Source organism: Euphorbia lathyris, chromosome 9 (genome assembly GCF_963576675.1).
Source record: "Euphorbia lathyris chromosome 9, ddEupLath1.1, whole genome shotgun sequence".
Classification (NCBI taxonomy): domain Eukaryota; kingdom Viridiplantae; phylum Streptophyta; class Magnoliopsida; order Malpighiales; family Euphorbiaceae; genus Euphorbia; species Euphorbia lathyris.
Window position 1 is genome coordinate 15108486 of NC_088918.1, and position 15752 is coordinate 15124237.

A 15752-nucleotide genomic window follows, 5' to 3' on the forward strand; every position below is an offset into this window, starting at 1 on the left:
CGTAGTAAAATAATACTCCCTCCGTTTCATAATAATTGTCATTTTGAGGAACAAATTTTGTTTCAAATTATTTGACGTTTTACACTTTTCAATGAGCATTAAATGTGATTTTTCCAACTTTATCCTCATATAATAAAAGGAAAAAAAATTGTAGAGAAATTTAAGCATTAATTGCAAGAGGGTAATAAGGTAATGTTTAACTACATTTTAGGCTAATTAATGAGTTTCTTAATATTTGTGTAAAAACCTTAAAAGACAATTAAAATGAAACAGAGTGAGTAATAAAAGAAAAATCCAACCAAAGAGACACTAACCTCAGATATGAGTATTTGTAGCTTACTCATAAATTATAACTTTTCTATCTCAAATTAAACTCTATTAGCTCCAATTAAGCGACTAAGTGGAAAGAGTCTTGAGTCGAGATTGTAGCAAAATAGTCCGTAATCGTTTTATGTGCATTTAAATAATTATATGTAATATAAATGACATAAAAATGATAATCTAGACCATATTAAAATCCGTATTGTCGCATCAGAAATTGACAACTCTTCAAGAGTGCTCAGAGCCAATCGAAAAAACGAGTTTCACAGGGAATGGTTAGAGCCACAGGTTAAAAAAAAAAAAGTTATTCAATATATAATTAACGATTCTAATGATTAACCATCCATGTAAACTCCTAATAATTCTCAGAATATCAATTATAAATACTAATACATGATAAGTAGCTGATAAAAACATTAAAATTCAAAATTGATTATGTGTTATCAAGTCACTGTAATTAGCAGATAAAATACATTCATGGCCCCTAAACCGTAGCACTATTAACATTATGATCCTAAAATTCATTTTTTGCATATAAATTCATAACACTATTGAGAATTTTCATGTCAGAAAATGAAATTTAGAGGCCATAATGTTACTCCGCGCTATAGTTCAAGGGCCACAACCCAGAAATAGCCAGATAGAGTTTTAATTTTTTCAATTTTAGGACAGGATGTGCTGCAAAAGCATTCCATCTAATCTCAGAATCAGAACACACTCTATTCCTAGTAATTAGTCATAAGAATATAAGAGTAGATTTTAATTAAGTGGGAATGGAATGCAAGGATACGTTCAGATACAAATTCTAGTAGTTAAAGGCCTAAACACTTTACAGAGTAGAGTTAATACAAATACATACTTAACATCCAGCTGCTTTGAGAAAGTTATCAAATGGACTAGCTGGAGGCAGCCTCATTGCCAAACCTGTTCCCACTGGCTTCATATCTCCGTCAACATTCCCCCCATCATTCATTATCTACACAAAATTAGGCACCCACATCAAAACACGATTTACAGAGACAACCCGCTTGACACGATTATCATTTTTCTGTCATCTATATCATATATAATCATGTGAAATATATAGATTGCATAACATAATTACAACAGAATACTCATTTTGGCACCCCTATTACAAGCCTAGTGATAGCATGCCGTAAATCGAAGATTTCCAATTCAAAAGCTAAGATATTAACAAGCCTCTTGCATAATCTTCTACTTCCTCTACGGCAACCAGAATGGAAAAAAGCTAATTTTCGATCATGCACTTTGGCGTCTATAATTCAATTTTTGGCACATTTGGCTTTCGTACTTTCATTTTTCTGTAAAGTTTAAACCTCGACAGAATTTGGCATTTGCCGAGAAGTTTCATTCGCATTGTATTACATGTGTTACTCAGTTGGATAAAATAATTTGACCACATGCTGATGCGTGTAATACATTGCTAATAGAAGTCTCTGTCAAGGGCCAAATTTTATACGAAATTAAAAAAGGACAGGGTTAAATGGGCCAAAATTGAAGTACAAAGATGAAAGTGGCAAATTATGCCAAGTAGAGTGGCTAAAATGTTAGTCTTTGCCAAGGTGAATGCAACTACACATTATCCATTAGCAGCAGGAATACAGAAGAATTTGAGCAAATAACATAATAGTGAAACAAGTAGCAAATCAGCAAACCTTCTCTAGTGTAGGGCATCCATCAACTGGAAGTGCTGGTAAGGATTTGTCAGCTTTAGTATTAAGGTTTTCATCGGACAACCAATTGGAGAGCTTTGTCCTTGTTCCTTTGCCAAGATCTTCACATTGTTTCGCCATAGTGTCATATGGAAGGGGCGATGTAGATATTGATGCTCCTGCCACTTGACCAGCTACCTCAAGTGCCTGAAAACATATTACTCAGTTAGTAGTCAGTTTCATATACAACAGGAATGCACATGCCACTCAACAAATTCCTCAAACATGCATGGATGGATGCCACAACCTACGTTGCACGGGAACTTTAATTTAAAGCGTTTCACATTTCCACATTCGTTTTGGAAACAGAAACTCTCGGAAACTTGTACGCAACATTTCGGTCATGTTTCTGTACATTTAAAAATTTTGAAAACACTTTTCTTAGGAATGTGCTTTTCAGAAGTGGGTCAATGTTAATCACATGTTAAGTAAATCTAAACTATTTTCTAGATCATCTTATATAAGCTTTCAAAATGAAAAACTCTTTTCTAGATCAAATTTCAGTTTCAGTTTCCATTTCCATGTAACATAGGCCACAAGGAGGGAGGGGAATTGCCAAAGGAGGGACGAATTACCGATTCCAAAAGCTGCCCAATGCTAATAATATGTGAAACAGAAGGTGATGAAGGCATCTTGGGGATAAAGCGAGACATGTCGGCAACAGATGCTTCACTTATAGCATCATCCTCAACCAGTGAACTTGATGGAATATCCTGCAAAAACAGCAGTGACAATATGATTTTAATTTCATCATTATCTTACGTCTTCTATGTTCATGAAGCTATTTGTAATCTCATTAGCGTTTAAACCTCAGAAATCTCTTATAAATTCAAGATAGAATCTTCCTACACGGGAAATATGCTAACTCGCATGAATGGGATCATCGTCACTATAAGGTCATACCTCATCAAATGAGAGTGATTCTTTTGAATGATAATCTATTTGGTTGTGAGCGGAATCAAGTAGTGATTGAGAGCCCAAGACAAATGCATCAGGTGTGAATGGTTCCAACAATTGTCTTGCCAAGTCATCCACCTCCAGCTTAAGAAGCACAAAGAGACACATGAGGGAGAGAAAGAAATACTCTTCATATGCGTAAGCATACTGCTATCAGTTAAATAACATACTTCAGTAGTATTTGATAGGTGCTGAATTAAGGTGTCAATAACGTCATTGTCAGATTCGATTATTTTGCTCCGCAGCTCATGGAGTACTGATGTGGCTAATTGACTGTCTCTTGCAGATCCGTATTCACACACATCTGCTTGAGGTTTTAAAAGTACTTGAAGGTCATCATTTATGCCAAGATAAGGATCGACCTGAGTTGGTACACGTACAAAAGACAAATGTTGATATAAAAGTTAGTGCCAGCAAATGAACTTAAACCCACTTTTAGATAGCTGCATTTTGTTTGTATTTTCATAAAACAGTGAATTGCCATTTATAGGCTATAAAAGAAGAGAGTTCTACCCTTAGATTCATATCCAGGAAAAGCAGAAATCTTATCCCTAAATCAATTGAGAAACCTTATCATAGCATATAAAAGAAAATATACTCACATCGTATGGGAGTAGCGATTTGAGCAAGTCATTCAACCTAGGAATCTGATATATTTTAGCAGAAAACATCAGCATGCCTGTTGATAGTACAAAAATTGATCTCCGACATGCTGGATGTAACATCCCTGACAAGTGATTGTAAATGAGAAAGTTTGCCCATATATTCTCTCAGGAAAATATTGATCTATGTTTCAATAAATGACCTATACCATTGCTCGGGTCCAAGGACAAATTTCTGAGAGAGAGGGAGAGCTGAAAGCATCGGACCACAAGGCTGTCACTTGGGCTCTGAAATATTACACAATTAAGAGATGATAACTGATATCAATAAACAAATATGCACAAGCATACAACAAACATTTATAGTATGAGTTGTTCCATGTGATTCTGCAGTTTGAATGTCCAAAATCTTTAAACAGGCAAGAAGCATTAAGGGTAAGTTGAGCACAGTATCCATAGTAGGATTAATCTTGGAAAATGGCAGCTATGGTGTTTAAGAAAATTGAAACGGAAGGAAAATGCAAATATCATGCAACCCATTTTCTGCTATATGTAATAAAGGCCCTACATTCCCTGATCAGCTTTGTTGATGGAAGTTAACAAATATATAGACATTCCAACCAAAGATTCTTTCATTCTATGTGAAACTTGAATAGCTTCGTTCAGTAATTTCAGGCCATAAGACAAAATGAAAGGGAACACAGAAGGCAATTAGAAAATGAAAAAGAGTAAACTCAATACTATGAAGATCCACCTTCAGTCGTGAAGAAATAAGTGTCAACATGAAAGAATGAGCTATAGCTTCAATATTTGAAGGCAGGTTATCTGGAAGGATGGCCTGCAGCCATAAAGCAGACAGCAACTGTGCTACTTGATCCTCGCTAAACTTCATAATGTAAGTCTCCTGTGCATACCAGGTATGTCATCACCATCTTGGCAAAATAGATCAATATTAACATATACATAGGATACTCTGCTTACCGCCTCAGCCAAGCTGCTTGTTCCAGAGGTTCTGTCAATAATAGAGCTTATTGTGTAAAAGTTAGGAGAATTTTTGCGAGGTCGCCCCTGCTTTCTATCCTCTTCCACACTGTCTCTCTCTTTGCAATTATCAGGAGCATCATTTTTATTCTTTTCTATTCTGGGACCATCCTTCTCTTTCCGCAGCTTTTCAAGCAATGTTGTGATAGATGAAGATGCAGAGACAGGGTCGGAGCGCCATCTTCTTGGTTCAGAAATGTAACCAGATTTCAAATGATTATCTCCACAGCAGGGATGAGTAGAACTTGGAATGAGAAGCATGGAAAATATCTGGTGTGCACCAACTCGAACCTCGACAACTGGATGCAGCATTACTTTCAAAAGTTGGGCAAGAACTGCTTCTGGAAAACCCTATATCAAAATGTTTAGAAGTTCAATAAGCTCTATCTAAACAACAACTTTTACGGATCAAACATTTATAATCAAAAGTTGATATCAATTAACCTAACAATAGAAAAATAAGATATGAAAATTCTCACAATAAATAGTGATGATAGAGCCATTCCTCAAAAATTATTCAACAGACAAGTATAGACGTAATGTAAATGGAATTTCAATTGACAACTATGCAAAATCTTCCAAAGATGTCTGAACATAATGCCAGGCAGCAATACAGAAAATCAATCACAAAGGCTCCAAAATACCATGGAACTGTTCATACCAGCTGAGATCGAGACGAAATTGGTGATAATGAGATCATATGAGCAAGAATAATCAATGACCCAATGGTTGCACGGGCAACAACTCCAGAAGATGGCATATTCTCAAGTGTTATGGCCATCAAGTCAAAAAGTGGTTGTGCATCCCCAATCTGATAAAGCCATCAAATTTAGGTAAACTGCAGGTATAGTGAAAGAAAAAAATCATTCATTGCTTCAAACTTACCCCTTTGGAAATTTCAAGTAAGCAATCTTCGATGGTATTCTGGAGCGAAATATTCATATTTGACTCTTGCTCTCCAACAGATTCAACAGTGGCCTGAAGACTTTTTCTCAAATGCCAACATAAGTCACTTACATATCCTATTTCAGTCAGCACTGTTTCTGATCTAATTTGCCTAGCTAAAGCAGCAGCAACTAGTATAACATAAGATTTAACTTTTGTATCATGAATGACATTCTTGTGGTCTAGATGACGTACAACAGCAGCTAACACTAATTGCTGATGCCCTGAAATAGAGTAAACATTAAGATGCACACACTTAAAACTGCACATCTTTGTGAAATAAGGCTTAGAAAGATCACAAATCAAAAAACAATACAAGATACCTGAAGTCTCCAATAAGTAGCACATATCAGACAAAACTGCTAAGGACAACCCTTGCCGAGGAACCCAGTGCCGTCCAGAATCAAAGTAAACTAACATTGGCTCCAATACTTGGCGCATTGTTGTACTCTCTTTTGCCAGTTCAGCCAGCCTTTGAACACAAATTCGAGCCCATACTCTAGGTGTCTCAATCTCGTCCCTGTAACAACAAATACAAGGCTTTAAAAAATATTGATCTAATAAAGCAAAGTGACTCGTGATACTGTAATTATAAAAAAATTCATAAACAATTAAGCTTTGCATGTATGAGTTACAATAAGCATATCACTGTGGTATCCTCTCTCACATTTCGTATGATCATTACCTAGTCAAAAGAGAAGGGTCTTTCTTTTCTGGTCGAGGTCTAATGATTGCATAGTTAGAGCCAGTGTCCCAACTGACAACTGAACCTCTACCCTCAGATCTAACTACTTCATCCACCCAATTATGATGCACGTCTGCTCTTTCATCATCATGCATATCTGCTTCATAGTTATCTAAGGTAACTTGCACAATCTGCAGTTTGGATATACTTACAAATCAAAAGCCAGCAGAAACATAAATAAATATGTGGATATAAAAAGATAAAATCAAGTGAGGTAATGCTCCTGTACAACCATGATAAAACCATCAAATCGAGCAGCTCACATCACGGTCATAACCATAACTATTTTTTTTTCTTTTGTGAAATTTGCAAATCAATGCTAACAAGATGCAATTCAACGCCCCAAGTGGACACATCAAAACTTTTATACTTTCTATTTGTAATAGTTCTTTCCTACTTTTTCCTGGGCTTAATAGGCTGCATGAAATAGCATTATCAGTTTACAGGAAGACTTCACCTCAATTATTGCAAGCATTAACTAACACCAACTTTAGGCATAAACACCATAACAGTTAGGTAAAAGACAAGATCCTAGTACCTCCACTTCACATGGGCAAATTTCCGACTTAAACAGCCACACCTTAAATATTATGGGTCTCTGTGTCTGAGTGTGTGTACATATATATACATATATATAGAAATGTTGAAGGCCATTGGTGAAGTCTGATCTTGCTAGAATAGAGCCCAGCATAGAGCAATCTAATTCTAGATGACATCCTATGACTCAGCATCTTTATGTACCAGAAGCACCAAAGCCCATTTACCCAGAAATTGAAGAAATGAGATTAATTTGAAAAATGCTTCAAATGATGTCCAACAAAAGATATCTTATCCTAATGGATTTGACAATATTTAGTGTTTCTTCTGCTCATAATGGGTTCATCAGTCCACCAACTTCTTCCTTTCAAAATTTACAGAAAAGCATCAATTGGTTATCCAGTACATACTTCCCACTGTTCCATCTTCCCAAGTTGCCTAAGCATAAGACAACAATGAACCACTTTTAACTAACAAGACATAAGTTTGCTCAGCATATCATAGAAATTAGCAAAAATTCCATCCAACTATGAAGTACTAGCAACAAAATTCTCTGAGACACTAACCTCATCGAAAGCAGCAAAAATATACGAAAACTCTGTCATGAACCACACCTATCAAGACAGAAATTTGTCATGCGAAATCCCAAAATTAGAAAACAATAGTAAGACAAAAAGTAGAGGAAAAAAGGCAGCAGAAAAGTTTGAATTTGCTTCAATTATATTTCCTCCGAAAATTAAATAAATCTATTGAATTACCATTGCTGAAAGGCACTGCAGGCTATATGCTCTCAACTGGCTGCTGTGATGTTCCTTCCCATGCTCTCTTGCCAGGTAGCATACTTTGTTAACAAATTTTTCAATGTTATGTGAATAAGTTCCATCTGTCTGTTCATACATTGTGCCAAGATATGCATGAAACAAATACCAGTTAGGATACTAAATTAATCATATATTTATAGTTTGTCTTCCGCACACTATTACTGAAAATGGACACCTGAACTCGACTGCAGCAAACAATATGAAAATAGTGCTTGCAAAATGATCACAGCACTTTCACAGGATGCACCAACATAACTTTTTTTAACACTTGAGCGTGTCATATGGAACCTCAGATCAGGACTCTCAGAATCACATTCTCCATCCATACACTCGAATCATTTTATTTTTTTCCCAGATCCTATTATCATTCTCTACACGAGGAAAGGCAAAATATATAAAACGAAAGATAACCATATGCACAACTTCTTTTCTGGCACATAAAATGATATATCTGCCTAGAGATTCGTAGATATTCAAAAAAATAAAAAGCACACATGTTTTATTCTAGATGACATCTGAAATATATAAATAAGTTTCGGTCCTACTGCAGTTTTCTTATACTTGTGTTTCCACAAATAGTGAATTTTGAATCAAATTAATAAAAAGGAATAAGGCCAAATCACCTGACTATAAATGAATCCTGTTAAAGTCTGGCAGCCTAATATTATTAGTGCATCTTGCTTGGGTTTCTCCAACAGTTCACTGACCACATTCAACAAATTGAGAGCAAAGTATGCCCTAAAAAAAGCAAGAAAGAATATCCATCATCAGCAAAAGGTCATGAATAAGTGAATTTTATTTTGATTTTTTGTGAGATGCACACAAAAATAAAAGTGAAATTGATAAAATCAGGACAACTTGCAACAACAATAATAATCAAGCCTTAATCACAACTAATTGGGGTCATCAGGCCTCTTTTGTAATTAGTCAAAAATCATGACTGTATAATAAAGAAAAATTGGAAATTTTGAAATAGCACAGATAATTTCATCTAGCAAAAAATGGAAATCTAATATAGGTCTTACTTCTTTATCATTCGGAGAATATTTCACTGACAAGTTAAGCATTCAGAAAAAGAAAACGTAATTAAAAGACCTACAGATAGTAATGCAGTGCTACAAGTGAGTTGCTGATACTAGAAACAGTGACAAATTAGCAGATGTTAATATGGAACTCAGAAATAATTACTAAACTATTTTGGAAAGGAAATAACGTTTTACGTACTTTTGATCCTTGCACATGAAGAGCAACTTGTTATAGGTTTCTGTAACAGTATTAATGTACTTGGGGTTCTCACTTCGCAATTCCTTGCAGCATTTGTCTTCCAGAAATTTTGCAATCTATTAAAAGAAAGAAACTTCTAGTAAGAGCTCATAAGACAGTTTTGGGAGTCCAGTTAACAGAGATACTACCTTTGGGATTCGAAATGGGTTTTTTGCTGCATATTCACATAACTTGACAATTTTCCTTTCCTTTGGATGGCCATCCTGTAAAATAAAGTGAGACTATGAGTTTACACCCCTGACCATCTAGTGCATAAAAAATGCACAGCATAAAGATTCAACCTACATAATTACATGATCATCTACCATCAAAGAACATCTTACAATCCTCCCCATTTCCTCATGAATTTGAGTAAATGGAGTTCCCAGACAGGTCTAAAACTTCAATAACTATGACAATCCAAACCAAAACTCGATCTGTTCTGTACACAGTCAACACAACTAATACAAATCCATGATTCACTTCCATCCTTGACCAAGTGTAGGAAATCATGCAAGAAAATGTTGAATAAGATGCAATTCAGACATCTTCCTTTGATTGTGTTAGAGAAAGGTAAGCCAATCAAGCCATCTTCCTTTTTTTGGCATCTTACACAATTCATCTAGATCTCCCACTTCCTTTTGCAGGATTTTGTGAGAAAAATGACACCACAGTCACATAATTCACAAAAAGAAAAAAGAAAAAAATTGAAGACACACATGCTCTTGTAGATTATTGACATTACATTATCAGATTTTTTATTTCCTGTTACCCAGAAGTTAAAATATATGCTGAACACAGGCCTCTAGCTATGCAGGAAAAAAAAAATCTAAGTGCAAAAAGAGCAATGTGTGTACTGTAAGATTCCAATAAGCTTAAATGCTGAACCCCAAAAGGGTGCAAACAGAAGAAGAAAAATTGACAGTAGAATACTCACTGACTTAGAGAATATCTCAGAAAGAAGTTTTTTATATCGTTTAACCGGCTGTCGAGATCTAGACCGTAATGCAGGGCAGCATATACACATAGTCTCACAAGCAGGAAAAAGTTTCCTGGAAATGACACCCATCTCCCTGCACTTTGTTATGAACAAACAAGAAAAAGTGAGAATCCAGGTTCTTCCACTGGTACTCTATATCATAGAATAAGCACAAACAAAACACATTACAAGCAAAACGAAGAAAAAAAATTAACATCAATGTATTTTCTGCCTAACCAGAAATCAAAATAGCCTCATGTAAAAGGAAAGGAAAAGCACAAATCACATGACAATGCAGGCTATTAGGAAATAAACATTGCAGAAGATAACGATTTAAACCAAATACAGAAACAACAATATGGGAAAATTCATCATAAGAATCAGAAAATTAAACAGCCAGCTAAAAAGGAACAAAACATGAATGAACACTATACAATCGTGCAAATGTACCCGGAAAATTCCGGAATGCTTTGAAAAACACCCACAGCTCAAACACCATGTTTTTACGAACCCAGAAAATAAAAAGCTACGAAAGGAGCAACACGAATAAATCCAACTCAGAAATGAAGAAATTAAAAAGAGAAAACGGAGAAGAAGGGAATAGAAATGTGTAGTATACCTCAGGCCACCCCCTGCAGGCGCAGAGGCAGATCTGAGATAGGAAAGAAATGATACACCAGTCGAAAGAAAAACAAACAGAAAAAAAAAGAGGTGTACCGGAAAAGTGATCAAGTAGAGGGAGAGAGAGAGAGAGGGAAAGAAAGGCGCGTGGATTTAGAGAAATTGAAGCGGCATTTTTGAGGGGAGAGAGAGGAGAGAGAACACGTGATGGGTGTCAGTTTTTTACTATTACTGTTGCAGAAAGAGAGAGAGAGAAGATGAGAAATTTGTGTAATTTGGTGTCAGATTGTTTGAAAAGAATGAAACTTTGTTTTCATGGAGGGATTGAGTTTGAAATGAATTCAACTTTAAATAAACTCATAATTCTCTTCCTGAGAATTTTATTTCTGTTATTTATTTTATAATTTGACTCTTGTTTTTCTTTTGAAAAAGATGACACCTTATTTTGAACATCAATAAAAAGAATATATTTTGATACTAATTGAACTTAGAAATTTTCAATTATATTTTATTGAGGCCACTTTGTCAATAGCTTGGCCAACAGAATTTGCTACGGGGACAGTGTCGTGGGAGAAAGTTAACGAGTGTTTGATAAAAATACACTAAAAATAAAAAACGGTAGCATCAACCGTTGTATTAAAACTGAATGCACAGTCCTTCATAGAAATCTCGGAAGTCGGAGCTCCTAGAGGTACGATGGAATTGAACCTGCAGGAGGAAGAGATCAAACTCAAAGACCTAAAAATTGCTAGTCTAAAGTTAGAAGACGAAGAGTCTATGAGGGTTGACCCTCTTGACGAAGTAAATTTGTGGATAGAGAAAAAACACGGATTACGTTCATTAGCAATCTATTATGACTCGTATTGAAAGAAACCATCGTCAAGTTGCTTAGAGAGTACAAAGATTGTGTTGCTTGGAACTATGATGAGATGCGCGGTTTAAGTATAGATATGGTGGAGCACAAGTTTGTTAATCAAACCTGAGTTCAAACCCTTCTAACAACCAATGAGGAGGATGAGTAAAGAGATCGAAGGAAATGTAAGGAAGAGATAGAAAATATTTTTAAAGCTAAATTCATCAAACCAAGAGGTACGTTGAATGATTACCTAACGACGCGCATGTAGTAAAAAAGAATGGCAAATTATGTGTATGTGTAGACTTCCGTAATTTAAATTTAGCTACGCCGAAAGATATGTATGTGATGTCTATAATTGACATGTTGGTAGATTTTGTATCAAAAAAAATGAATTAATATCTCTATGTGATTGTTATGTCGGATATAATCAAATCCCAATCGCCGAAAAAAGATGTTGCTAAAACAGCTTTTTGAGGTACATTTGATTGGATAGTCCTTAATAAATTACCACAACTTCTCTCAAAAGCTACGAATTTTAACTTTTCATAAAAATAGTTTTCTCAATTTTCTCACTTTTAAGAAAAACAGTTTATATTTTACCAAACATTAGTTTTAGTCTGAAAATTTGAAAAAAACTCGTATTATGAGTTTGGGAAAAACAATGTCAAACTCAAACCTAAAAATGGGTTAATTACAAATCTGACATATTTTGAAAGCTCATTTACATATTAAGCATAGTTATCCAACATCTTATGAATTTAGACACTTTCACTACATTTTGACAAAAATACCCTCATCTTCCTCATTTCTTTCTTCCATTTCAGAAAGCAGCTCCGCCTTCCATGGCTTCCATAGCTTCTTTCCTTCTCGACCTCCCTTTCTCTCTTATTTTATCTGCCAAATCCGAATAACTAATCTTTCCTTCATGACTGTCGCTTCTCTTCTCGTTTCTTTTCTCCAATTTCATTGAACTTCAAGACTTAAATCGGAAAAGCTCCTCCACGGCAGCAAATTATTCCGCCGGGTAGCCCCTCGGATCGGCTGCGCTGCTCCTCGATATATTAGCTCCTTCCTCTTTATAAAAACGTCAACGACCACGTTTATTTTGAGGCGGAAACTCTTTTAACCCTTTTGATTTTTTAAAAGTCTGGAACCAACTAGATATTGGAACAATCTCAAGTTGTTTGTTATAATTTCATTTAATTGTTTTTTCTTACATGCCGATAGAGTTGTATTCTTGTTAACTTAAACTTTGCAAGTGTTAATTGTTTTTGGTTGGTTGTTGGTTCTAATTAATTGTCCTTTTTGGTTCAGATCTGTCGATCTCTCGTCGATGATGGAGGTTTGCGGTTCCGACGACCTGAGTTTAGAAGGCAGAGTTGGAAACAAAGGATGACGTGTATTTATTAATTTTTTACATATGAATATGTGTGTAAGATTGTGTATATAAGATGTATATGTCAATGATTAATGAAAATAGTTTAGGTTTATGCAATTCAAAACTATACATCCCATTGAAACTCTGTATTTTCAACAAATTCTCGTAATACTGCATTTTTCTGCAATTATTGACATTTGTCACATCATGATGAAATGCGATAGACGCGACAAGCTCATACTACTGAAGTATGTCGCATCATGATAAAATGTGACAGACGCGACAATATTAAAAACACTACACCATTGTCGCATTAGGTCGAAATGCGACAAATGTCGGGAATTGCAGAAGAATGCAATATTATGAGAATTTGTTGAAAATGCAGAGTTTCAATGGAATGTATGGCTTTGAATTGCATAAACCTACACTATTTTCATTAATCCTTGACATATATATCTTATATACATCATCTTACACACATAAAAAACAAAAAAAAGGGGGAAGAAAGAAGAAAATATAGGAGTTTTTGATATGTCTGAGGTTAAAAATGAGAAATGAGGAAGATGAGGGTATTTTTATCCTAAGTGTAATGAAAGTGTAGATTTGTAATATATTGGACAACTATACTTAACATGTAAATGGGCTATCAAAATGGGTCAGATGTGTAATTAACTCCCATAAAATATGAACTTTTGTTGATAGATACCATTATGACATTATTGTTATTTTATCATAACTATGGATGTATTGGCAATTTAGTTAAGTAATTGACAATCAATATATACTTTTTTTTTTTTTTTAAATATATGCATGTATATAATGTTGGTTAGGGGTGGTTATACTTTTATTTTATGAAACAATAAAAAGGTTGTTATACCTTCTATTAGTTGGAATAATTATGTTATGTCTACCCTTATTTAATTATTCTCTTCTTTTTTTTGTAATATTTATTGCTTTAATTATTATCGGTTCGAAACTCGTCAAACACTTTTTAAATAGATTCTCTCCTGATTAAAGTTTTTTTATATACATTAGGATTCCAACTCGAAATTTAGCTTAAGCAACTTAAGGTTTTAACCACTCAATCCAAGCTTAAGAAAATTTAATTAGCAAAAATAAATCCTAATTTTATTATATGCTCGCCTCCTATTGTTTTTAAATCATTTTTTTTATATAGTTTTTGTCCACATGCAATGTAACACATTAATGTTTTGTTCATTTATTGCATTAGTTGGTTAATTAATGTGGGTAGAGAGCAGTTAGCTTGTGAAGGCCCCTCTACTCCAAATTGACATTTTTTTCCTTCATTTTCTTTTAATTAATTAATTAATTAATTTAATTTTCTGACATGCATTGTTCGTATCTTTCTAGAATGACTCGAGTTCAGTTGTAGGGCTTTCTGTATCATTCTAATAAAAAAAGTTACTAAATAATTACTGAGAGTTTATAAGATGTAAAAATATTCCTAGTCAAGGATAATTTTACTATTAACGTCATAAATAGTATAATCACACTATTAATATTTGTAAATTAGATCAATTTTATCTTTAACTATAATTATACTCCGCACAATCATAAATCTGATTATCTTCATATTATAACTTATCAATAACAGATCAAAGAAATGTGAATACGTGAAAAAAACAATTCAGGAAAAAGTACTTCATTAATAACAAATCAAAGAAATGTGAATACATGAAAAAAAAAACTAAAAAAAAATAGATGTCATGCCTTCTTATGTCTTTTATTCTTATGTCTTTTATTTAGTGCAGACTATATAATTTTTTAGTTCTTTCAATATATTTTTCATATGTGTTTGGTTCGTTACTGATCATAGAATGCATGTATGAAGTTTAAATAATGAGATATTATATAATATGACTGAATATAGTTCTCTGTTAATAATAAATAAAAATTTGCCAAACTCCCAGCTTAGAATATAATTATGTCATTTTTTTTATGTTTAAGGTGAAATTGCTGATCATTTTCAACATTGATGATATTTTTGTACATTACCTCTTTCAAAATTTCATATTCTAATCAGGGCCGGCCCTGGGCCTAGGCCAGGAGTGCGTCGGCCTAGGGCCCAAGGCCGTAGGGGCCCAAAATATTTCATTAGGTAGCCAAGTATTATAAAGCATAGAAAACAATTTACATCAAAGTAGACTAGTGTTTTAGTGGTAAAGCTTCCACATCCTAATCAAAGGTTTGTGTGTTCAATTCCTAGTAAGAGCATATTTGTTTTTAGACATTCCCACGATGAGAGCTATTAGCTTTGCTTGATAAATTTATCAAAAAAAAAAAAAAGCTCAAAAGCTTTTTAAAAACAATTTATACAAATATTAAAATTAGTGAATATACTTAGGATTTATGAATTGGTAACTAATTTTTGTAAATTAAAGTATAAAATCATTCTTTAGTTTTTATATACAAAAACAATGGTATATTAAAAAGTAATTTTGATAAAATGATTTAATTGTAATTTTGTAACCAATGATAATATTCATATAAACCCTATAAATTATTTAGGTTTTAAAGTGTCTAAATAATTAATATTTTAAACTCAAAAGAGTTCCAATTGATTTCTTGAATATATATTGAGGGTTAATTTAAGAAGGCCTAATACACAAATAACCCTCTGAACTTGTCTAAATGTTGCAACTGCCCCCTCCAACTTTCAATTATAACAACTTACCCCTCAAACTTGTCCAATTGTAACAACTTACCCCTTAAACTTGTCCAATTATAAAACACAACCCCAAATTGCTGACATGGACTGCAATTGAAGAAACACGTGAAATACAAAATCTGCAACGCTCGTGGAGTATGATAATCAGATCTTTGGCGTGATACGAATCCGAAAAAACTTTTTTACGGTTGCTTCAAATACGGGGTAAAAAAATTCTCAATTTGGGGTTATGTTTTACAATTGGACAAGTTTAAGGGGTAAGTT

The 15752-nt window shown here is 34.0% G+C and overlaps 1 protein-coding gene across 3 annotated transcripts; it reads right to left on the bottom strand.

Moving 5' to 3' along the window:
* Positions 1–1053: 1053 nt before the first annotated feature.
* Positions 1054–10915, bottom strand: LOC136205766 (protein SEMI-ROLLED LEAF 2). Of its 3 annotated transcripts, none has more exons than XM_065996528.1 (20): positions 10662–10915; positions 9903–10043; positions 9115–9189; positions 8927–9042; positions 8326–8440; positions 7640–7768; positions 7448–7495; positions 6285–6475; positions 5923–6119; positions 5540–5823; positions 5316–5465; positions 4595–5005; positions 4368–4517; positions 3823–3901; positions 3614–3738; positions 3182–3373; positions 2958–3095; positions 2630–2767; positions 1998–2201; positions 1054–1297 (listed from the first exon to the last, which is right to left on the bottom strand). In XM_065996528.1, exons 2-20 carry the CDS (start codon positions 10032–10034, stop codon positions 1181–1183), a joined length of 2991 nt encoding a protein of 996 aa, XP_065852600.1. In that variant the 5' UTR covers positions 10035–10043; positions 10662–10915; the 3' UTR covers positions 1054–1180. The 3 variants fall into 3 exon arrangements, with proteins under 3 accessions (XP_065852600.1, XP_065852599.1, XP_065852598.1); XM_065996527.1 differs by having other exon boundaries at positions 9903–10038; positions 10564–10914; XM_065996526.1 differs by having other exon boundaries at positions 10564–10914.
* Between the last annotated feature and the right edge of the window lie 4837 nt (positions 10916–15752).

What these genes read in the sequence shown, in the direction of transcription:
- LOC136205766 (XM_065996528.1), bottom strand. Translation starts at nt 10,034, where the DNA reads ATGGGTGTCATTTCCAGGAAACTTTTTCCTGCTTGTGAGACTATGTGT. An exon ending in CAGGATTCATTTATAGTCAG is followed by an intron (nt 7,769 to 8,325) that starts GTGATTTGGCCT and finishes ATGTATGAACAG; the next exon opens with ACAGATGGAACTTATTCACA. An exon ending in ACCTATCAAATACTACTGAA is followed by an intron (nt 3,096 to 3,181) that starts GTATGTTATTTA and finishes GTGCTTCTTAAG; the next exon opens with CTGGAGGTGGATGACTTGGC.